The sequence below is a fragment of the Myxine glutinosa genome, chromosome 2, assembly GCF_964187855.1.
Source record: "Myxine glutinosa chromosome 2, kmMyxGlut1.1, whole genome shotgun sequence".
NCBI classification, from domain to species: domain Eukaryota; kingdom Metazoa; phylum Chordata; class Myxini; order Myxiniformes; family Myxinidae; genus Myxine; species Myxine glutinosa.
This window is the reverse complement of record NC_136262.1, coordinates 72,437,030-72,463,287: the sequence shown is the minus strand read 5'-3', so window position 1 is coordinate 72,463,287 and position 26,258 is coordinate 72,437,030. Positions and strand designations below refer to the sequence as shown.

At 42.9% G+C, this 26,258-nt stretch overlaps 1 protein-coding gene across 2 annotated transcripts in view; it reads right to left on the bottom strand.

Moving 5' to 3' along the window:
- Nucleotides 1–26,258, bottom strand: part of TCF12 (transcription factor 12) — a 447,272-nt gene that overhangs the window by 418,300 nt on the left and 2,714 nt on the right. For both annotated transcript variants that reach the window (XM_078773420.1, XM_078773418.1), the window contains exon 2: nt 25,718–25,790. In XM_078773420.1, the coding sequence (XP_078629546.1) occupies nt 25,718–25,790 (73 nt within the window). The remainder of the gene's footprint in view (nt 1–25,717; nt 25,791–26,258) is intronic.

The window sequence follows — 26,258 nt, the reverse complement described above, 5'->3', positions numbered from 1 at the left end:
ATACCTGCACACAGACCTGCACACCAAATAACTTTTTTCCATATCTTTTCAACTTGCCATAACTCAATAAAGTCCATAACTTTTTGAGATACCTGCACACAGACCTGCACACCAAATAACCTTTTTCCATATCTTTTCAACTTGCCATAACTCAATAAAGTCCATAACTTTTTGAGATACCTGCACACAGACAGACAAAAAGACAGGGGTGAAACATAACATCTGTCCACCTTGGTGGTGGAGGTAATAAGGCAATTAAGAATAGGAAGGGAATAGGAAAGGATAGAAAAAAGCTGGGTTGATTGATAAGACAGAGACGAGCCATTAATTTTTCTATGTCTGCAAAATGGTGCAATTTTCATCCTCTTCCCTTGCATGACCAATACATGCTATTTGTTATTTGTTACACACCTCCCTATATATGCGTGTGTTGGAAAGTAGTTTTCCCATGAAGTGCTTACTGGAAAACACATGTACACTTCAGGTATATGAGTCTCAACTTGACGGTGCTCATGGCACACTCAGCAAATATACACTGAAAAACAGCCGCTCTTGGTTTGACATGAAAATCGGTAGTTGCTCTGGGAAATAGCTGGCTGAAGTATTAAAGATGATCGATCGGTCACTGGAATACAACAGGAAGAATACATTTTCTTTTCCAATCTATCTACCCTGCAAACATCCAAGTGTCCCCATGCACAAAAATAAAGAATGAGCCTGCTCACAATCTATCTTCTGCGAAAGAAAGGTGAGATGTGATGGCAAAGAGGAAAGCTGCCATTTTTGTGGCAGATGGCCCCTTAAATGTTACTTTCAGTAGACAGGGTATTCCAAAACCAACATAGCAACAGGTTACAAAAGATGAATTACAGAGACTGATGTAGAACATGGCCTTTCAGAAATCGTACTTATCTCATATCCACATCCAGTTTACCTCAAACAACCATTAACTTAATTTGCACTTTAAAAATACAGTATACTCGTTCCTCAACATTCGCGGTCCAAACATCCGCGGGTTCCACGTATTCTCGGTTCATAACATCTAACCTGCTTCTACATTCGTCCCTCGCGTATTCGCGGTTAATGTTTTTTTTTTAACACAGATCAGGACTGGTTTCCTATATTCACCGCCACTGATATTAATTCAGCCTGGGAATTCTTCTACAGATACCTGCTCTCTCTTATGCACAGACTCATCCCATTTCTTCAATTATCTTACCCTTCCTCCCACTTCTGGTACTCTGAATCCTGTTGTGAGGAAGTTGCTTTAAAACAACTTGCATTCTCCTCCTCGAAGGCAAATCCAACTGAAGACAACCTTAGATTATTCCACAAAGCTCGCAACAAATGTGTCTACTCTCTGGAGAGCCAGAAAACAACACCTGTCCAATCTCAAGAATGAGCTTTCAAAATTGTCTCCCTCCTCTAAAACCTGGTGGTGCCTTGTCAAGACATGCGCCCTCTGCCTTATCCATGCTTTGTCACCCTCAGGTACCTTCAGGATGCATGCGGTCCACCAGCTACCCCTCCCCTCCAAGTTAAACTGCCTAAATCCAGAACCACTGCTCACCACTCATATATTCCTTTTTTTCCTCCACTTGTGGAACCACAATCCATACACTCTTCAATCTCATTCTTCCCTGCATGTCTTCAAGACAGCTGTTTATCACCACCTCAAGAAATCCCCCGTCCAAAATCATGATCTTTTCTTTTCTACACCTGCTAAACCACCGCACCCCTCTCAAATATTTTTCTTATGTATCCATGTTGTCCACCCTTTGCGTTCTTCCTTACCTCTCATTGTTACCTGCATCCCTTGTTTGTCCGTCTCCGTCTATTTTCTCCCTCCACCATGCTGTTGGTGTTTCCCCTTTCATCTGTTTCCTTTGTTATGTTGTGTCATCATTTGTTCTGTGTCATAGCTCTTCCACGAACCTAGACCATGTGGTAAAAAATAATATATATATTTTTAACCCCCATTCAAACAATTCCCCGTTCAAACAAAACTGTATTACATTTACTCATTCTGTATGTCCGACGGACTGGCAGGATGGCCTAGAGGTACGCGCACCCGCCTCTAAGCTGTCTAGCCTGGATTCAAATCCTGACCCAGCTACGAACTGTCGCCCCTGTGCTTGACAGGCAGAGTGTTTGTGTTTGTCATTCATGAATGTGTTTGTCATCCCTTGGATGCAAGTTAAACGAGCGGCCCATCTGCCAGCATTCATGGTGTCCTTTGCGAAGAGTAGGCAAGCTATCGCTGTCACCCTGAACAAATTCCCAAATTCCTGCCCTAACCTTGCATTCCCCTTGCTATGCTCCGTATCTGGGCATGCGGAGTAGTAGTAGTCGTAGTAGTAGTAGTAATAGTAGCAGTACGTCAAACTACTCGTACATTGTAGGCTACATGTAGTTTAGCAAATGAATTAGGAGTGTCCAAATGGGCATCATTTAAAAGGTTTAGTCGTGTACAGGAAATACCATAATTTGATTCTTTAATGTCGACAAGTGTACTGGGACAGCAAACTTTACATTCTTTGAAAATACAGTGTACCACATGATGCAGCACTTATTGATGGTGCTACAAATATATATTTTACTCCCACAGCATATATATGTATTTGCACACCACATTTTTGCACTGTGCTACAGTTGGTACTACTAGCAAATAACTCGTCCGTAATTTCCACACTTTTATGATGTCAATGGTGTATATTATTATGACTTGTAATAATAAGCACACCAAGTGGCGTGATACAATAGACATTTTAATAGAGAGAACTGGAGTTCTTCCCAAACCAAACCACGAGGGCTGTGTTGCTTTTTTTGCAACCGAAACCAACACCATCCAGCAGTTCAGTCTCGTAATGTTCCCACTTCTAGGAATAATAATTTCTTTTCACTGCCTAAAACCCTCCTGTGCACACCCTGGGTACAACCACCAATTTTCAACTCATTCCGTCCATCAGTTTAGGAGTGCATACAAGTCAAACAAACACACAAACAAACAAATACACAAACAGACACTTCTCAAATTAAATATAGTAAGATTAAGGTTGGTGTTTCCCTGTCACAAGTTTTATTGACCCTGGCAAGATAATCGTTAAATTAGAATGCGTATAGAGTCACTAAAGCGACTTTGGATCACAGTTTTATGACATGAATCTTGAAACACATGAAGCCTGTAGCTGAAGAGCATTATATTGAAGAAAAAAAACCCTAACAAAGAGTAGTTGCTGGCTCCTCTGGAAACATGCGAGGACAAAACAGTGATGAATGAATGTAGTACATCAGCAAAGAATCAATGAAACAAAATCCGAACAGCAGTAACAGAATCCTGCATAATGTGGCGACGTGAATTAACAAATGAAAGTGTCACAAAATCAATTTTTGCTCTCTAAACCAGAAACACTGTGTTGTGAGAAAGAGAGAGATAGAGATAGAGATAGACTTTTGACTTTTTGTGTCCTTTTAATATAAAAGTATTAAACCAAAAGTATTCCAACTCCACTTTACATACAAATCACAACCTCATCTCCAATGCATTTGCACAAAACACCCCCATGCCCCATAACCCTTTAAACAAAAGAAGGTTCCCCATGTTTACATGATAAGCATGTTGGAGCTTTATACGTGCTGACACCATCCCCATAAAACAAAAAAGTGCATTTTCATTTTTTCCACTACCTAATCTGGCTTTTCTGGTTTTATAAATTGCAAGCTTAGCAATTCCAAGCAAAAAATTCAAAAGCAAAATCACAGAGTTTTTCCTAGTATTACATGCAAGTCCGTAAACGAAGATTGAAACAGAAAAAACAATTTTGAATTTACAAAAGATTCGGCTCAGATACAGAAACAGAGATGACAATCTCTTGCACTCAATAAATGCATGATACAAATGTTCAACATCACCACAAAAAGGACATAAATTAGACACAGCAGGGTTAAACTTCCGACCTAACACCTGTGTGGCTAGGGCGTGATGGACCAGTCTCCAATTTAGGTCTCCTGTACGTCTGACGGTAGGACACCTGTACATTTCATCCCAGGTTGGAGTAAAAACTCTTTCCACTTGTTTCTATACATTGCCCTTTTCCCCATGATGTGGAACATTGCCCTCTAACACACACAGAGAGAGAGTGAGAGAGTGAGAGAGTGAGAGAGTGAGAGAGTGAGAGAGTGAGAGAGTGAGAGAGTGAGAGAGTGAGAGAGAGAGAGAGAGAGAGAGAGAGGGATATACATATATATATATATATATATATATATATATATATATACCCCTCCAAGTTAAACTGCCTAAATCCAGAACTCTAAATCCAGTTAAACTGCATATATACACATCGTTTTCTGTGATTTCTGAACGTGTGTGCGTGTGTGCATATATATATATATCCGTGCAGAAGAGAAATGGAGATGTGTGAATGGTGTGTGTGTGTGCGGGTGTGTGTGTGTGTGTGTGTGTGTGTGTGTGTGTGTGTGTGTGTGTGTGTGTGTGTTTTGCACGAGTGGGTGTGGTTTTGCTTGAATGTGTTTTTGTTTGAGTGGTGCATGTTGAAAGGATAGGTGGTAGGTTGGGTTTTTTTTTTTTTCTGGTGTGAGTGAGAGGATGAGCGGTTGTGGATTCTGGGAGTGGAGGTGGTTTTGTTGTTGTAGTCTGTGTTCTCACTGGCTGGGGGTGGGGGTATGTATGCATTCAGGTGAAGCTACTGCATGTGGAGGCATATGTGCCCCGAAACGGGATGATGCTGAGGACCTCGACTGAGGACCCGGTCAGTGAGGCACACTTGTGATCAGGTGTGTTTTGAAATTATATATATATATACAGTGCATTCAGAAAGTATTCAGACCCCTTCACTTTTTTCACATTTTGTTATGTTGCAGCCTTATGCTGAAATCGTTTAAATTCATTTTTTCCCTCATCAATCTACACTCAGTACCCCATAATGACAAAGAGCAAACAGGATTTTAGAAAGTTTTGCCGATTTATTAAAAAGAAAAAACTGAAATATCACATTGACATAAGTATTCATACCCTTTGCTATGACACTTGAAATTTATTTACTTGAAGTTCAATTGACTTGAACTTCCTTCCTCCTTTTTCCCTGCGTGAGTGAGTGGGCCCTTTGTCTGGGTACAAGCTAAACTATTAAGCATCTGCTCTGTGTCCCTTCCCTTTATCCTGATTATTGTACATTATAAATAAACCTGTGTTCTTTCATCAATTTGATCATTCCCGTCCTTTCCATCTATTGACCAAGCATCGTACGAATAAAACCGCTCGAATCGGGTTCAATAAAAGTAACGGCACGAGTCACGTGATACGCAAACCGCTCGGCGTACTCGATTAGCGTGGCTTGTGCGAGGTCCGGTCCCCGTTTCCGTGGCAGCATGGGTATCAAAGGTACGTGCGGCATCGACCCGATACCCTTTTCCACGCTCGCTGCGTGAGTGGCGACTCGGCCTCGTGAACACGAATATCCAAGGGGGAAAAAGGGGTTTAACCCCCCCCCCCCTCTTTGTAACGTGGACGGGCTTCAGGAGATCCGCAACACAACAATATATATTATATATATATATATATATATATATATAAACTCCACACATAGCTTACTGACGTCCTCGACTCTCGTAGCTAATGTGTGGCTCTCAACAAAATCCTTACATTTCCTCTCCCTCTCAAGGCTGGAGTGCCTCAGGAAGTGTTCTGGGCCCAGTCTGATTCCTGATCTTCATAAATGATCTCTCTGACTCTGGAAAATCCTCTTTTTCTCTTTGCTGATGATTCCACCCTGTGCCATGACATCCTTCATCCTTCAGACAAGCAAGCTGCAGCCTCTATCCTCTCTTCGGACGTTGACACAATCCCAAGCTGGTCAAACACTTGGAATGTGTCTTTCAATCCTGACAAATCTCACACTCCCACTATCTCTCTCTCTCTCTCTCTCTGAATGGACTGTCTGGCAAATCCTCCTTTCCACAAAAGATCTACTTTCTCTACAATGCACTCAAATAATTTCAGTTTTTCAAACTCCTGGATGTCACTCTCAGTCATTATCTTTCTTGGGAAAACTACATTTCAAAGTTGGCACCCAATGCCAGCCGCTGACTGCGCATCCTTCGTCGTGGAAAGTCCTTTCTTGGCAGACTTGAACTCTTATCCACAGACAAGAACTTCATCCGCAGCTTGACAGAGTACTGCTCTCCCCTCTGGGTTGGTTCCCCTGCCTCACATATTGCTCAGTTTGATGCCTTGGAAGTCGAGGCCTTCAAGACTATTGGAATCTCCTCCGTTTAAATTGAGTCTATGGGCCGATCACTTTCTAATTAAATACAGGTCGGTGGTGTCTCTGTCTTTTTCTGCCTCCATTCTGGTTCTGACCCCTCTGCTCTTTCCGTGATTTGTTCCCACCCTCACCCCCAGTCCTTCCCATCCCCCTTCCACTTCTTCTCCCAGGTTGTCGCATAGCACACATGGTCTATCATAAATTCCCTTCATGTGAAACTACCTAAATCCAGGATCTCTGCTCATCTCCACTCATTTGTTCCTCTTTTTTCCCCACCTGTGGAACCAACTTCCATATTCTCTTCAATCCCATTTTTCCCTCCATGTATTTAAGACAACTGTTCACCACCACCTCAGATCATCACCCATCCGGCTGAGTCTATGGGCTTATCATTTCACCAACGCAGACAGGTCGGTGGTCTCTCTGTCTTCCTCTGTCTCCTTTCTGATCTTGCACATTCTGCCCTCTCTATTCTTTGCCCACCCCCCTCCTCCCCCCCTTCCGGTTTCTGAATGGCACACGTGGTCCACCAGCAACCCGTTCTAGTGACTCTAAAAATCCAGGATCACTGCTCACTTTCACTAATTTGTTCCTCTTTTTCCCACTTGTTGAACCAAATTCCACATTCTTTTCAATCTCTCTGATCTGAGGTGTGTCAACACCATACAATCAGTATTCCATTATAATTTATAGATATGCCTCCATCCTTCACGTTCTGAATTCTCTCCATCACAATGCTGTATAAGCCACTTTATAACAAATAGTAGTGTCAGTTGGTTTTTGATGAGTGGAAGCACACCTAAAATAGAATTCAGATTTAACCTAATGTTCTAAGCACCATGGCAATGTGTACACATTTTACGAGGATTAAACAATACCTTTCACGCTCATCATCAGCGCTATATTTTCAGAGAGGTGAAGTTACTATTGCCTTGAAAGCAAAGCAAATGCTATTGCACAGTTTTGTTGGTTGTGCATAAAATCAAGTGGAAATGCCTTTCATTTTGTTCACCTGGTCGCCTAAATGTATGTGAAGGACAGTTGTTGTTCGTGAATGCATACTTATCTGTTCAGCCTGCTGTTTGCATCATTAGTGAGGTGCGTTGATGCAGTAACAGCGCACAATAGGACAGGTATTTGGACACTGTTCAGGTATACACATGGACAGGTATTTGGACTTGATGGCTCGCCTCTTCACGAAGTCACTGACATTGCATATTTAACGTCCACCAACTAATGATAGGAGATGTGCCGCCCAGTTTAATGTCCATCAGATGGACGGCACTCACCTTGATGAACCACCCTGCCTGTGAAACACCAGGATGACAGTTTATAGCTGGTTCGGGATTCAAACCAAGGGTGGACAGCTAAGAGGAGAGTATGTATACCTCTAGGATATCCTGCCAGCCATGAAGCACAGCGATCTGCATTGAGAGTAAATTGATAAACCAAGTAAACAATTGATGTAAAAATTGTGGGGGGGGGAATTAATAAATGATAAGCCTGTATAAAATATTTTTTCACCATAAACTTTTAACAGGGGTTACATATTTGTCAAAGTATTCAGCCAAAGCAGATTGGAAACCAAAAATCCCCTCAAAGAACAATGAATTTGTATTCTAATTTAGAAAACCCGTTGTAGAACAATTCAGTAAATCCAAGATAAAGGTGATGTGAGGTATAATTTATAGATTACGAGCAGGGGTACTCGGCCGTTCCCGCTGTTATTATGATCCTGTTGGCATTTTGAGGAAATCAAATCTCGTTTTTTTTTCTATTTTTTGTGGGGACCGAAAAGACTTCCCTACACCCACAAAGAAATGGGGTCGGGGATAATTTAATATTACCTTTTACCTAGCTACAAAGGCTTAGGCACTATAGAGCGACAAACTTTTATTTCAAATTTCCCATTTTTCTTTTTGCCTAAAACACTTCCCAGCACTCACTAATCAAAATCTGAAAGTTTTACAAAGATCAGTTTGGCCATCTCTGAGAAAAATGGCAACAGACAGAGAGACAGACAGGCAAATGTCTCTCTTATAGTGTAGATAGAGATGTTAACGCCAATCTAGGTTGACTTTTGTACCACAAAATCCCTGTACTTCTGAGAAGTACACACTTCTGAATTACCGTCACCACAAGAAGAAACATTTTCACTTGAGCTGCCCAAACCATCCCACGAGTCAAACTTGATAATGCCAGACTTTTCCTTACTTCTCGAGGCAAAATCACAATTTTACTTTCAGGAATTTTAAGGCTGATTGTGAGATGAACAGTGCATCGATTAGCCAGTTCAGATGTAGATCCTGGAACAGATTCCAAGGTGTATTTGATCTGGGGACAGGTGATGGCAGAAAAGTAACTGTTCACGAGAAGTTCTTTTTTGAAAGGTTGAACACCATTTATGGTTATCGTATGCCTGTATTATAAATACACATCATCTCTTCCACCACGTAAAAGCCGCACCACATCATTACATAACAGTGGGAATGACAAGATGGCCTCGAGGTATGCACACTCACCTCTAAGCTGTCTAGTCTGGGTTTCAATCCCGACTCAGCCATAAACAAAAACAAGAGGTTCCAGGGAACCTGAACTCAACTGGTCTATATCAATATGGTGAGAATATGCATAACAGAACCACAAACTATACAGTTTATATGTGCTAAGGAGGTACAGTAACATTGAAGGTATCTCATGTTTAAACAGGAAACTAGAAAAAATTGAGTTTTAAGTGAGGCATGAAAGTAAAACTACGATTACTTTTCTCAGATTTCAGACTTGAATTTATTATATGTGTTGAGGTTTGTTACATATGGTACTGTCTACACACCAAGTTTCAGCCTTCTAGCTACATTAGGAAGTACCAGATTGACAAAAATTGATTTTTCAATATGACCGCCGTGCCGCGACCATTTTTGGGCGTGCAACGCCCAAATGCAATCCCAAACTAGTTTATGTCTTAAAGATGCTGCATAACAAGTTTCATCAAATTTGATCAATATTTGTGACTTTTAGAGCGTAGACGTCGAATCGTGTGCCTCCCAGCCTATTACAATGTTCCCCATGCACACCCGGAGTACAACCACCAAGTTCCAATGCACTTTGGACAACAAACAAACAGACACGTACTTTTCAACGCATTCCCACACATCGATGGTGACTATTGTTTAAAATTTAGTATAACAGAGAATTGCTGTAATTTAAAATGAGCTGGAACATGGAAGACACTCTCCCACTGAGAGCAGCACTTCACAATACACATTTCTAAAGAGATTTTGCATCCCCACCGCTCCCTGCCCATTCCAGAACCCCTGTGACTATGAATTAATTAAAATGACTTAATCTTTTCTAGGCACACCCCAAGTACAACCACCAAAACACACAAACACACACACACACCAAAATGTATACATAGTTATTATTAGCATTTTCAATATATGTATCAAGGTGTGCCTTTAAACCTGCACTGTCCTCTTGATGGATTGACCTTATTTCATTACTTCTGCCACATAATGTGGACAGAGGTTGTGTTTTCACCCCTGCCTGTTTCTGTCTGTGTTTGTCTGTGAGCAGGATATCTTAAAAAGTACTGGACGGATTCGGACAAAACTTGGTGCATAAGTCGGGTGTGTGACGAGGACAAGTTTATTCAATTTTGAAGATCGGGATCTGGGTACTATAATTTTTTGCTTTTTGAAGTAGTTTTCACCATTGAGAAATCGGGTCAAAAACTATATATAGTAGTACCGTAAATGGGGGGAATAGGGACACAAACTGAAAAAAAGTTCGGAAACTTTTTTCGCTGAAAATTGATAACCATACTGATCTGTTGATATTTGGGTTGAAAGTGTTCTCTTGTTTTTAAAAAAAAAAGCAACTTATAGTCCCTATTAACCCCATATATGGGTTAAATAGGAATAAATAGGATTTTTATGGCTGTCCCTATTCACCCGTTTTATGGGTGAATAGGGACAGTCACTAATACAAAAAAATAATAATCAAGAAACAATCCTGAGTTTCCAACTTATTGCTAAATTGATAGCTCAGATGGATGCACATAATATGCACCCGTAATATAAACCACGGTGCCAATGAAAAAAATATGGGATAAAAAGTTTCTCCAAACTTTCCCTATTTCTTGATTATTATTTTTTTGTATTAGTGACTGTCCCTATTCACCCGTAAAATGGGGTGAATAGGGACAGCCATAAAAATCCTATTTATTCCTATTTAACCCATATATGGGGTTAATAGGGACTATAAGTTGCTTTTTAAAAAACAAGAGGACACTTTCAACCCAAATATCAATAAATCAGTATGGTTATCAATTTTCAGCGAAAAAAGTTTCCGAACTTTTTTTCAGTTTGTGTCCCTATTCACCTTGCTGTCCCTATTCACCTTGCTGTCCCTATTCACCTTGCTGTCCCTATTCACCCCCATTTTACGGCATACATAAAAAATATGGATGGGTTATGACAAATCTTGGTGTACAGGTTCGGTGTGTTCCAAGGATGAATTGATTAGATTTTGGTGAACATCTGGATGGAATACTAGGATTTGGTAAGTCTTCTTCACCAATGAGAGATGGGGCCAAAATCTATACATAGCATGATATTTCAAAAGGTTGTGGACGGATTATGACAAAACTTGGTGGAAGGGTTGGTTAAGCGACAAGAATAAGCCGACAAGAATAAGCCGACAAGAATAAGCCGGTCCGGATCCAGATCTGACAAATCAGTGGGATACAAATTGTAAAACGTTCAGCCTGGCGGAGGTATACGTTCTACCGAGTGCCATTGTAGTTACTTATATTTCAATCACTTCAGTGTTATCTACTAAAGTGGTAAAACTTTGCAAGGATTTCACCCTGACTGCCTGGAAGAAAAAATAATTATAAACTAATTAAATTATGGAGAAGGAGCAACAGGTGTTCTTTTCTTGCATGAGTTGCTGTCATATAAAGGGGAGATGAATAAAAATGACAAATGCTTTGTCGCAAAAAAAACTTATACAAGATTGAACTTAGAACATATAATAAAGACAACATTGAATATACAATGCATTTGAATATATAAAACAACAGAGCATACAGTGCATTGGGAATTGCTTATAGCACATCGCCTCGGAGTTTGTGACACAATCATTGAAACAAAGCAAATGGCCTGTACGTGGAATTGTCGCCATTTAAAGAGATGGCTACGTTTATCACGCAAGTTCATTCATTCATTTCTCATGCAATACATGGCCAGCTTGCATCATTGCTGAGAGCGCAATTGTGCCACTGATGCAGTGCCCCCTGTAGGTTAGGGCAGTAATTTGTCATTTGTTCAGGGTGCCGGTGATAGCTCGCCTAATCTTTACGAAGGATACCGTGAGATCTTTGACATCCACCAACCAATGCCGGCAGCTGGAACATCCAGTTTAACATCCATCCGAGGGATGGCACACCGGTTGATGAATCACCTTGACTGCGAGACACCAGGATGACACTTTATAGCTGGGTCAGGATTCAAACCCAGGTTAGATGGCTGAGAGTGCGTGCCTCTAGGACTCCTGCCAGCCCAGGTTATATTGTGAATAAATTCTGCACAGAAAACTTGAGACACATGAGGCAGGTCACTGTGCAATGAAGAAAAAGGATAATTTCACCAACATTCTAATGGAAACATTTACACATTTATATTTTTGGCACTGGGCTAGAAAACCTTTACATAACCCATCGTGTGTGTGTGACCCCGAAGCAACCTCATCATTTTCGGATGGCCAAAGCCTCATTGTGCTCGTCATAGGATCCAGAGATAGCTCTCAAAAACAGAGAATAAAAATCTGCCAAAGGAGAGCAACTATGCGGAGCTGTTCTGGGAATCCCCGAGAATGTGCTGATAAAATCCGTTCAAGAAACTCCCGATGTCCAAGAGTGGAGCTGAAATCTTACAAGATAAATTTCCGAGTGGGTTCAACTCAAGGCCTATGCCATTGTGATGATTGCATGAGCAAATTGCCAACAAAGATTTCAAAACAGTTTTTTTTAACTCAGTTCTGTAACACACACTCCTCCCCAAAAACATGTTTTTAATTTTCGCATAGATAAGTATAAAGGACGGTTGGAAATCTTTTTTTCTGGTAGTGGGGGGACGACTACTTTTTAACTTGAAAAATGTGACATCTAATGGAACTTTTGAGGTCAATATATGGGTTTCACAACCACAAATGCATTATCATAGATTGTTAGCAGCAGTCAGCAAAATACATCCCATTTTAAAATGTACTTTTGTCTCTTTTAATCCGTTACTAAGGTTACCATCATTTACATAATATGTGCGCCCTAGAACAGCACTCTTCTACACTGATCGATATACCTCCGCCTACATTATTACATCATTATACATACTTGTACTAAGTTTGACTTGGATCTCTTCAGCCATTTTTAAGTTATCACGGTAACAAAATATTTTTTACTTTTCATGACCTCTGACCTTTGACCTCTTGACCCCAAAATCTCACTTCATGTTTACATCACCACACACACTTGTACCAAGTTTGATTTAAATCCCTTCAGCTGTTTTAAAATCATCACATTTTTACCGGACATGACCTCTGACCCGTTGACCACTTGAAGTCATAATCCAATGAGTTCATCTTTGCATCATATATACTTATACCAAGTTTGTTAAAATTCCCATCACTTATTCACAAGTTGGCCTGGGTAACATAATTTTTACTTAACATGACCTCTAACCTCTTGACCCAAAATCTAATAATTTCATCTTTACATCAATACACATACCTGTACCAAGTTTGACTTACAGTCACGTGAAAAAGTAAGTACACCCCATGTAAAGTTTTGACTTTTTCAACATATTTCAACATACAGCTATTTGACCTTCATTTCAACAATATTGATCGATAAAGGTGATATAATATAACAAATATCATGAGACATTTACATTTTGTAGTCCGTTGTATAATTTAAATAAACATAAATGCAAATTTCGCATGTGGAAAAAGTAAGTACACCCCTACATTTATCACTACTTCAAATACATAAAATTAGAATCACGTGCACCAGCTCAGGTGCAAATGATTAGAACATCGTCAGAGAGGATCTTGGAGGAACCTGTCTTATTTAAACCTCAGACATTTAGTTTGGTTTGCTCTTTGTTGTTGAAGTGTGCGGCGTCACCATGCCGAGATCAAAAGAGCTCTCTGAGGCCTTCAGAAAGAAGGTTATAGATGCCTACGAGTCTGGGAAGGGATTTAAAAAGATCTCCAAACAATTTGAAATCAATCATTCAACTGTCCGGAAGATCATCTACAAGTGGAGAAGATTTCAAACAACTGCCAACTTGTTCAGGCCAGGCCGCCCCAGCAAGTTCAGCCCGAGAGCAGACCGCAAGATGCTGAAAGAAGTCTCTAAGAGCCCCAGAGTGTCATCACGGGACCTACAGGTAGCTCTTGCCACTGTTGATGTCAAAGTGCATGAGTCTCCCATTAGAAAGAGGCTGCACAAATTTGATCTACATGGGAGGTGTGCCAGGAGGAAACCTTTGCTGTCCAGAAAGAACATCAGGGCAAGACTAAAGTTTGCCAATGAACACCACGGCAAAGACCAGCACTTCTGGAACAATGTGCTCTGGACAGCTGAGTCAAAGGTAGAGCTATTTGGCCACAGTACCAGAAGACATCTTTGGCGAAAACCAAAGACAGCATTTGACCACAAGAACCTGATACCAACTGTAAAGCATGATGGTGGAAATATTATGGTTTGGGGCAGCTTTGCTGCATCAGGGCCTGGGCAGCTCACCATCATAGAATCCACTATGAATTCTTCATTGTACCAGAGGGTGCTTGAGGATAATGTGAGGCCATCTGTCGAAGAGTTGAAGCTCAACCGAAGGTGGACCTTGCAACATGACAATGATCCTAAACATACCAGTAAATCCACCAAGGAATGGCTGAAAAGAAAGAAATGGAGGGTTCTGGAATGGCCAAGTCAAAGCCCGGATATAAATCCCATCGAGATGTTGTGGGGGGATTTGAAACGAGCTGTACATGCAATTGTGCATACTGTCCAACAATTTTTTGGTGAATAAATTATTGCAAAGTCAATTTTTCATTGTTTTTTGTTCAATTAGATCACCTTTATCTGTAGATACTGTTTGAATGAAGATCAAATATTGATATGTCCACATATGTGAAAAAGATTTTTTTTTAACTTTACATGGGGTGTACTTACTTTTTCCACATGCGAAATTTGCATTTATGTTTATTTAAGTTATACAATGGACTACAAAATGTAAATGTTTCATGATATTTGTTATATTATATCACCTTCATCTATCAATATTGTTGAAATGAAGATCAAATAGCTGTATGTTGAAATATGTTGAAAAAGTCAAAACTTTTTCATTGGGTGTACTTACTTTTTCATGTGACTGTAGATCCCTTTAGCCGTTCTTAAGTTATTGTGGTAACAAATTAATTGTAACTTAACAAGAACTCTGACCTTTTGACCTCTTGACCCCAAATTCTAATGAGTTCATCTTTGCATCATAATATATATTTGTACAAAGTTTGATGAAAAATCACATCACTGATTCACAAGTTATCATGGTAACAGGTTTTTGACCTAACATGAACTCTGACCTTTGACTTCTTGACCCCAAAATCTAATCAGTTCATCTTTACCTTATTATACATACCTGCACCAAGTTTAACTTTTATCCCTTCAGCCGTTCTCAAGTTATCATGGTAATGAGAACCTACCACGGACGGACAGACAACCCAAAAACATAATGCTTCTGGCGACTTCATTGGCGGATGCATAAAAAGGTCTAATGTTGCCTTTCCTCACCTTTCTTGTATTTCCGGTCATCACATTATCTGTCCTTATTCTTCCCAAACTCCTCCCAATATCCTTTTCCTGTTCTCTCATTTTGCCTTCTCTTTATTTCGAATTTTTTTTTTTTTTTTATCCTGCACCCAATACCTCATTACACACACACACACACACACACACGCACGCACACACACACACACACACAGACACACACACACACACACACCTATGCATGTATATAAATATGTAAATAACTAAATTTTTCACTTTCACAAGATCCACAGCTTTGCAGCCAAAGGTTATCATTTGGGATTGTTGATTTGGGGGTTTGTTGGTTCTTATTCTGCTTTTACATCATGAAAGTTACCAATTAACTACTGCTAATACTTCTTTAATAACTCCCCAATTATCTCCACTTTTGTGGGGTCGGCCATAGAAAGTTTTGGCCCAGGTCTTTCAAAAACGAAGTAGCCAGGCCTGACTTTGATTGAAGATGGCAGGATTTTGGAAGTCGTTCAAGGTAGTGGTGATAATTCACCTATTCCTTGTGAAACACCTGTGGGATTCTTTAACGTCCAGCTAATGCAAGCCGTTGGGACATCAGGCTTAATGCCCATCCGAGAGATGGCACACTCGGTGATCCAACCTCCTGCTGGAAAAGCACCAGCCTGAGGGTTCATAGTAAGGTCCGGAATCAAACCCCAAATCCAGAGCTCAAAGGTAAATTCGCTATCCAGGGGCAGCATGGTGCTCATTTGGAAGCAAGCTCAGTTGTGCTGTCTTGTCTGGATTCAAAACGTGACTCATTCCAGTGAGTGCCTGCAGTGAATGCTGCATCTCGAATCACACCATCTATCTATAATTCCAGTAATCTCTGTACGTTTGTACGTTTGTCTGTGACCGCTGTTTCTCGACAACCACGGGTCCGATATACTTTTAACTTGCCAGGTATATTGCTGGGGACCCGAGGATGTGCCTTTTCAAGGTTTGAAATTAATCGGACAAGTACTTACCGAGCTATGTCCAAAAAACGCTTCAACCAATCAGAGAGCAGCGAGCTATCACGTGTGCCGAACGTGGCGATCAGACTCTACCTCGGACGGCACATTTGACAGCGTATTCATTTATTTCACGTTGGAAAACTATGTTGCCGTTAAACTATGTTTTAAAACGAATTCAAACTGCGATTAAATTAAAACGATTCATCGTAACTGCGACGATTTGCGAACTTCCGGCAGCCAATCACAGAACGCTTTGTTGCGTAGGCGTGGCCGATGTGAGACGAGCGGAGCTGAGGCGGACCTCTGACTGACTGAGCGGAGCGGACCGAGCTATGTCCAAAAAACGATTCAACCAATCAGAGAGCAGCGAACTATCGCGTGTGCCGAACGTGGCGGACACACTCTGCCTCGGATGGCACATTTGAGAGCGTATTCATTTATTTCACGTTTGCAAACTATGTTGCCGTTAAACTATGTTTTAAAACGAATTCAAACTGCGATTAAATTAAAACGATTCATCGTAACTGCGATTTGCGAACTTCCGGACAGTGAAGACTGTCCGGCAGCACGCTTTCCGGCAGCCAATCACAGAACGCTTTGTTGCGTAGGCGTGGCCGATGTGAGAGCGAGCGGAGCTGAGCGCGTTACGAGCTGACCGCCATTACGGTTCGTAATTCGATTTCTTATGCGCATTATTTCTCCCAATTCAGTCAGAGCGAAGGGCGGAAGCGAAGAGCGTTGTTTTTTTTGTTTACGGGCGTACGGGCGGGGTAGAGCGTACGGGTAGCGTTTTTTTTTTTTTTTTGGCAAGGAACGGGCACCCACGTACGGGCAATGCCCTATATTTTAAATTGGGTGTAAAACTTCTGTGGTAGACTGTGCCTCCACGGCATTGAGGTGACGAGAGGGTAGAGAGGCAGTGATGGTAGGAGCTCATAGCCAAGGGTTTTTTGTCAACATAAAGGACAACTGACATGTGTGGACAAGATCATAGAACACTGGTATAAATGGGTTGCATTTAGGTGTTGCAACATCATCGGTCACACCAAAATCAGGTCGGTCGCAGAAAACATTTTTACTCGTCTAACTTCACTTTTCAAAATCTCAGCCGCGTAAATCCTATAGTCACTGAACTGTGGCATCTTTGTCGAAATGCAAGGTCAGCTAGCAACTACCAATAAGGGGAACATACACCGCCCAAGGAGTACAAATGTCTTTTCACAGTGACTTCAGTAATATATCATTGACAGTCACACTGTCATAAAAGTTCGAGACAGTCCAACAAGGCAGCAAATCAAGGTGCCAAGACAAATGTCATGTTCAACAACATAGGATGTAACCATTAAAAGCAAGGATGGACTCCAACATGAATCATTTGTAGTATGTACAACGACTGCACACGTGAAACATGCTGGGCAAATAAAGGACAATTTCATTATAATTGTAAAAAGAGAAACCTACGCTAAGCATCAGCGTAGTCCTTGCAAAGTAATCAGACAAATGATGGCGACAGACTTTATAAGGCCAAAATAAGTTTATACAAAGTATTTTTTTTGTACAAAGCCAATTATAACTAGAAAACATCTGAAACTGCAAAGCCCGTCCACGTCCTATTTGTACTTGAACTAAACTGAATGAAAATGAGAGTTGAAAAAATTTGTACATTTTATTCATTTGTGTTTTTCATATACGTACTCCTAACAAATTTGGTTGAAGATTTGATGACAAAAGCTTATTATGGAAAAAGGTTATGGCCTGGAAAACCAAACTGAGGCACAATCTATGCTACAAGAGAGCGTGTGTGTGTGTGTGTGTGTGTGTGTGTGTGTGTGTGTGTGTGTGTGTGTGTGTACAGTATATATGCAAATCCTGCAATTTAAAAAAAAAAAAGTTCTATCGTGGGTGTGTAGAGGCTCCATTCCTTAGTGGGTGTAGGGAAGTGTTTTAGGCCCCCACAAAAAATAGACGAGGCAACACCAGGTACCCCTGCGAGTGGTAAATAAATAAATAAACACAGAAGCGGTTATGATAAAACGGGTGCTGTGATGTGGCGATTGATGTGCTGTGACGGGGCTAATAATGGCTATTTATCGTTACTTTGTGATGGTGAAACCCGGCAGGCAGCGCTGCTCGTATATTGTTGGAACGCGAGCGGACCTTATTTGTCGGGGTTCATATAGCGGGGAGGGTATTTGGCTTTCTCTTTCTCAACGTTCATGACGTGCCGATGTTCAACAGAAGTCCCCGGGGAAGTTTTACGCGCAGCTCCAGCAAGAAGTCCGTGGCGAAACCCGGTATGGACTGCGCTGCCACCGGTTCGACCAGGCCGCAGGACTCCTGCCATGTTGGGCGAGCTGACCATCGGGCCAGCACTATGGATTCGGCCCTCGGAGGGATGGTCACGGCCTCAGAAGCCTCCAGCTCCGTCCTCTCGGCCGTGCTCACCCCCTCCAATGGTAGCTCCTCTACTCCCACTTGCAGGGTCCCCCGGCACAAATCGATTTTGCCCTTTCCCCCTCCCCCCTCCCCTTCTCCCCTCCCTTTTCCCCCACCCCTCCCCCACCCTTCTCCCCTCCCCCCCTCTTCTCCCCTCCCCCCCCCGTTCCCCTCCCCTCCCCTCTCCTGCCCCGCCCAGCAATGCCGGGTACTTCTGCCGGGTCCCCCCCTCCCCCTCCCCCCTCCGCCCTGGTGTTGGGCTAGCGGCTAGGGTGCCAGCTTAGGATCCAAGGATCCTGGGTTCGAATCCCAGTCGATCGCTGAATTAACGCCAGGAGGGTTGACTCAGCCTGTCATCCTTCCGAGGTCGGCTAATTGAGTACCAGTTCACTGGTAATTCCCTGTGTGTCGTAAAAAGGCGACAAACAGGGTTGGCGGCAGGAAGGGCATCCGGCCGTAAAACATTGCTTCAAAAAAGGGGACCAAAAAACAACAACAACCACGGTCCCCGAAAAAGGCCAACCCCCACTTTGCGGGGAAAAAATGGCCTCTAAACGGTGGTTTTTTTTATCGTTACTTTGTGACCTTTCACATTTTGACCCTATTTTTTTTTTTTTTTCTCCATATTCCCATAATGAAGGTTTGTTGAGAATTTAATGACAAAAGCTCCAATGGCAATGGTAAAACCTCCTAAAAGTTCCAAAGAAGTTAAAACTTTGCAACTGACCAATACCAGAAATTACAACATAACACTGCCCCCCTCCTACCCTACCCGTCCCCCCCCCATTCACCTTTACCCCCACCCCCACTCCTTTCACCAATAAACAAGTGCAAGATTAAATTGCAACATCCAATAACAATCAAAGACCACCGAGTCTGCCAGCTTTTGAAGTAACCGCACTGTACGATCATTCATTTATTCTCCGAAACATTTTGCCCACATTCTATTTTAATCCTCTTGAATAAATACCCCATAAATTGGTTTGACACAATGCACCATACGCCGGAGATGAAAGTCAAAACAGCTTGACACTCAGCGAGCAGTTTCAACTTCTCCTCTGGGTACATCAGTTTGAGAAGTAAGGTTCAAACATAGTCGCTCGCCTCCTTTCACACTGGGTATAACGTGACAAAGCATAGGGAATGAATCCACTCTGTTCAAACAACCCTACAAAATATAGGCCTGAACAGATTCTAAACAACAATCCATACTTTGGTGGTAATTATGTGCCATATTATAAAAAGAAAGCAAGAAATCCTTTACCTTCCATTGAATCTAACCATGTCCTTCACAGCTGATGAGGTCACAGTCACGTACGACACAGTAATCAGTGCAGGGTATCAGTCACTGACTAAGCAGATGGCTGTGAATTAGATTACAAAAAAGGAAGACTCATATGTAACGATCGGATTTTTTTTTTTAAGCAGTCACGGCTGACACAGCATTAACTCATTGGCTCGGTGAAGTGCTGCAAATTCTTGGAACAAAACTTGGAATCGATATTCAAAAAACATTTTGCGACACGTCTAGTTTCAAATGCACCGGGTAGGGTTGTACCGATGTACGAGCGTTTAACAAGTTCAAGTATCTAATCCAAAAAACAAAAACGGAGCACATTTATCCGGGAATACAATTCAAATTTAAATGGTAGAAGAAAATCCTTTCTAATCCCTTTCCTATCAAAAACCAAGGTCATCATCAATTATTTTTGTGGCCAACATAAAACATCAATGAACAAGCAAAATAGAGGCAGCTATGTGCAGGGGCCATTTTTCATCCGGCAGATGGTTAATGTGAGGCTGAGAAGCTGTCAGGACATCTAAAGCATTGCCAAGCTACGAGTTCGGTTTACGACAACACGTTCCTGGCTTCTCCTGCTTGTCTAACTTTGCTAGCGTTACTAATAAGGCAACAGTTTGACCACGGCAGCATCTACAGCAAGTGCATTTCATGGCACTCTGTGTTAAAACTAAAAATGTCGTTCAAGGCACCAACCGGCAGACCAGGGTCATGTGAGTTCGGCAAACGGTTATAATCATGCTGTTCCTTTTTCAGTGGCACCCCCGTGGTGAAAAAAAAACAAGCTGCCTCGGTGATGTATTATCTGGCGTTATTATACAGCAAAGACCATGCACACTATGAAAAGACTGCAATTCAAGAGGGCACAAGAAGAACGAGGAGAAGGAGAAAAAGGATAAGGAGAAGAAAGAGGAGAAAAAAAAAAGAAGACGCCACAGAAAATAACTATAACTTTCCCATAGTAAAGATGGCATGTGATTAGGGCTGTACCATGATGAACATGCGGTAACACAAAGGATCGCTGGCCATCTGTACAAGAAAGCAACATGAGCAGGAGAATCAAATTCAATCCCGACATCACAAATCCACGTGCGCGTGCGCACGCGCACACGCACACACACACGCACACGCACACACACCTCACTGTTTACCCCTGACGCATTTTACATCGTAATCCTTAAAGCAATGTCTCTGAGCCATAGCCGCAATATGCAGTAAACAACGGGAGTAGGAGGCGACCAGACTCCGTGGCGTAATGGTTAGAGCATTTGCTCCGACTCTGGTAGTTCGGTGATTCAAACCATGGCCGAGTCACACCAAAAACTTTTAAAATGGCATGTGCTGCTTCCTTGCTTGATGCTCAGCATTTAGAAGGGCAGAGCATGGACAAACAACACTGGGAAGGCAATGGCAAATCACCCAGTATAACCCTTCTCAATAAGCTGCTTCGGTAGCACCTACACTATGGTACATCAACTCAACTCAAATCAAATCCGATGGGGGAGGGGGGGGGGGGGGTATAAAGAACAGAATCCAATTTAAACAGCAACATAGGAATTAAACAAACCACATTTCCTTCCAGTATACAATGCTTTTGTCCATGGTTCCAGTTCCATGGAGTACGACCCTCCTCTGTGGGCTGGTGATGAAACTTTTCTCCGTGCTCTCCTGGAAGGAATGGATCTATATCCCTGAATGTACTTGGTATCTATCAGCAGGAGGCTGGCACACAATAAATGCTTCTCTGCCACTGCAAACAGGTCGGTGGAGTTGTGCTCCTGCACCACCTCTCATCCGATCTTGGGCGCTTTTGCTCCATTTGTCCTTTGTCTCTTTCCACCCACACTATGTTGCATGCATTCATACATATCGGCTCTTCTCTTTGGTCTTACAAGGTGACTGGCCACATAATCCTTTGTCATCTCCATTGGTGATTCTTTTTTATTCATTCTGTCTGACATACCCCCAGCCTCCTTCCCCCACTCCCCACCCCTTCCCCTCAACTCACTCTTTTCCACCTGTAGCGTTTCATGTCTTGACTGACACAAAGCCAGAAAGAACGCCAAGCAGATCTTCAAATTAAAATCCTCCCATCTACTTTCTCAACAATCCTCTCCAGGAAGTTCTGTCGCTCAAGCAATTGGGTCTCACAATCTGCCATGATCTTTCTTGGGAAAACCACATTTCAAATCTGGCCTCCAAAGCCAGTCGCCGACTGGGCATCCTCCGTCGTGCGAAGTCCTTCCTTGGCACACCTGCGCTCCTCACCACATACAAGGCTTTCATCCGCAGCTCAATGGAATACTGTTCCCCCCTCTGGGCCGGTGCTCCTGCCTCACACCGAGCTCGGCTTCACGCTGTTGAAACCAAAGCGTTCAGAATCATTGGAATCTCCTGCGATGAAGCTAACTCCGAGGGCCTTTCACTAACTCACCGCAGGCGGGTTGGTGGTCTTTCCGTCTTCTACAGACTCCTCTCCGGCTTTGCTCCCCCAGCTCTCTTTGTGCTCTGTCCCCCAAATATTCCTGCAGGTCGCACAAGATCTGTCAGCAACCCTCTTATGGTTAAACTGCCAAAATCTAGGCTCTCTGCTCACCTTCACTCCTTCATTCCTCTTTTCTCCCGCCTCTGGAACAAACTCCCCCACTCCCTTCAATCCCACTCCACCCTCCAGGTCTTTAAAACAGCTGTTCACCACCATCTCTTATCTTCCCCCATCCAAAACCTTGATCTTTTCTCCCCACGCTAATTCACCCCAGATACACTTTTTTTAAATTACAACTTCTTTCCTGGAAGTCCTTGCAGTGTCCATATGTTTTACACCTCTCCCACCTCCCCCCAAGCCCTCTCCCTCCCACAGTTCTCTCGATGTCCCTGCTCTCAAATGTTGTGTTTGTGCCCTTCCCCCTCTCTCCCCATCTTGTCTACCGCTCCCCTTATTTTGTGTTTTATGTGTCGGTTTGACTTTTTGTGCGATTAATGTTAGCTCTTTCACGAGCCTCGATCTTGTATACAAAAAAAACAAAAAAACCCAATGGTGCAGCAAGCACAAGGCCATTCGCATTGACTTAGTACAATGGGAGGGGTGACTATCTCATTCATATCGGCCTCAATTTGTATTTATAAAATAACTGAACTTCCATGAGTTTGTAGTTCGAGATCTTGTGAATAATGCGATCAAAAAGGATGCGCATTAGGCTGCCTTCCCAATCCAAGGAACACCTAAACACACCCACCCACATGCCTGTACGCACACGTGTACTGACAATTAAATGCAGGAATTGTGGTGTGGCCACAGCTGTTACTCCGAAAACGCAGCCTCTTACAGCTTGGCTAAGGAGCAATCATGGTAAATCATTTGCCAAGGAAGCTAAAAATAATCCACCCTGAGAAAAGAGTGGTACATGAAAGGCAATGATGGAAGCAATTCAAATCCTCCGCACGGACTGTTTAACAATCTTGAGAAAGAGTGCCAAATATTTATCGAGGCACGGATAATGAAAAGAGTCAAAATATTTCTTCATCAAGCCTCATTTTCCTCGCAAGAACAGCGCTAAAATACCACTGGAAGAAATATATCCACACATGAGTGAGCGATTCACATCGTCACCTTCAGGATTGACGTGGATATCGACTTCGGCACTTCGCCACAGAATTCTGCAAATACCTGGGGCAATGCAGCAAGTTGCTCTTTTCGCCGAGCAGGTGCTTGGCCTGCGACCGAGAGCGAGGGTCAGGCCAAGAATGCCAATTGACCCCCACACGGTCCCGGTTTGAGATGCGGATAACACGTTACCTTGGCAAACCTGTGCTCAACGGCATAACCAACGGTGGTGAAGACACCACCCAGAGACAGCCTGTGAGGCGTCCATAACGGCAATTGATAGAGACGTTAATGGCGGCCCTCAGGACCCCGTAACACATGAAAATGCAATTTGGAACGCACTGCGTTTCATCACCATAAATGATGCTCCATAAGGTGGCTTCCAATTTTTCAGCCCAAACTGTGCAATCAATGTGATGCATTGCGAGTTCGCGTCAATCCGGCACCGCGCCCAATCTGAGGCGCATCAATTTAGAGGCCGGGGATGCGGCCGTAAACCGAGGAAAAACCGAGCCTTGGTGCGCTCGCCCACGGCGACACCTCGGTTGTGCTGCGAATGAAGTTAATGGAATGCCAAGGAGAAGAGAAAGGAAAAGTTAGTTTTATTCTGCCTTCCAGCTTCCATTTGTTGAAGGCCTCCAGCAAGGAAATGGTAATCACTTCCACGAGCAAAGTGGCGAGTCCGGAAAAGCGGAAAAGCTTGTGGCGAAGACGGTGGTGTTAATGTAGGGTGATGGTTTTTGGTGAATCAAGCGGTGTAGAGGTTTAAGGAGACAAGTACCTTCAAGCCAACAACAGTAACAGGCAGAACCCTCAGGCCTCGTGTGTTTGGCAGGTGGAACAGACCCAAGACTCGACTCCTCGGGCTAAGCAGCTGTTTTGTAAAGTATCACGAGCTCTAAACTCGCTTTGAGAGTGTGAAAAAGTTTTCATTCTCTTCACTGAGTTGAGGAAACCATCATTTTACAGCTGAGCACCGCAGGGTGGCGTACCTTGTTTGAATTGTGCGCTCGTCGACTTTCTCAAGTCGAAGGTGTTTGTCAATTCCTTGTTTGTTGCGGCTTTCCCCTAACATGTGAAAACCTCGAGAATACATAAAATATTGCGCTTACTACCCGGTCTTCAATTAATCTGCCTGGAAAAGCATGTTAAGTGAGAAGGTCAACTCATCTATTATGAAATTCAAAGGCAAACTTGGATGGGAATGAGGGTAGAGGGTAGAGGGGATGATCTACATCAACAGCCAAAATGACTCCATTGTATGTATGAGACTACAACAACTCTCGTCTAGTCTATCCCTGCCCATAAGACCATCACACAGTGTCCATCCTTTCTCAAGTTCTGACACTTTTTCTAGGACATTTACAATGTCATTAGGGTCGTGGCACACAATGGGCCTACTCTTTTCAAGCAACGCAAGACAGATGGGACAGAAAACAATCGCACAAATGATCTTTTCACATCCTCCCTGTTCGATCGCAAAACAGATCACATGCTCCCTCTCTGGAAATACATTTGTAATGCCATGGAAAAATAAAAATTAAAAACGTCGTAAAAAACATCGAATAAACAAGTACAAAAGAATGCACATGTAGGAACCACCATCCTGACCAGCAAAACATTGAAGAGCACAGCTCATACCATTTTTACCAACAATTCACAAGTTAAAACAGCATCCATCATAAGTGTCCAAAAAGGGTCTGTGCAGAGGTCCCTTTCCTTCCATGTGTCTCCTTCCCCTGCCCCCCCCCCCCCCCCCCCCACCATCCCCCTCTCCCCCAATCAGGACAACAGGGGCACGCTGCCAAGTCAAACCAAATGATGAAGGACCATGACTGCATTGTGTCCAGGCCCTTCTACGTTGTCTCTGACCTCCATCAATGATGACGGTATATTACCGTATGTACAGATGGTGAAATGACTTCCCAACCCCTTGTGACAGATTTATGAACTCTGTGGCCTATTCTGTTTAAGTTCCTTATAAAATGACACAATAACAATGGCGGTCTCTCTTTTTTTCATGCTAAATGAAGTGATAAGCCATAAGATCAGAAAATTGAGGCGCGGAATAAAAGAAAAGGAGAAGTGACATAGGGAGGAGGGCTGGGGAAGAACAAAGAAGTGTAAGGACAACAGTAAGGAAAATTATCTAGGGGGAAATGGGAAACAGAGCAGATGTTGGAGGAGTTGAGTTAATATTGAGAGTAAAATAATGGTGTAAACGGTGAAAAGGTCAGCGTTACAACTTACCCGGGACACCAAACTGACCACTGGCCAGAGTTGTGGGCCCGCTTTTGCGGCTGTTCACAGGCGGTGAGAACATCTAGGGGCCAGGGGAGTAAAGAGAGAGAGGGGTACGGAAGGGTGGGCAAGGGAGGGAGGGGAGCGTGAGGAATAAAAGAGGAATTTAACGGCAGCACAGACACACAAAGGCAGCGGAGGAATCGCAAGCCAGACCAGACGCATCTAGCCTTCAGTGGCCCATGGCGCGGGCCAAAAGCAGCGTGCCGTGAGTAACTGTGAGGCCTCGGATTCCGTCATTCAGCACAAAGCAGCACGACGCTCTCTAGACCATGCAGGACATGCATTCCGCAAGTACCGAAATGGACAGAGCCACGGCTCGGCTCGTTTGTATGGGACGTGCGTGCGTGTGTGTTTGTGTGTGTGGGTGTGGGTGCGTGTGCTCAAAGCAGCATTCCAGAAAATGTCAACAAATCTACATTTTAACCACTAAATTATGCGAAGTGTGTGCTGCGGTTTCGACCACGGAATAGGATTAGGGGTGGAGGGG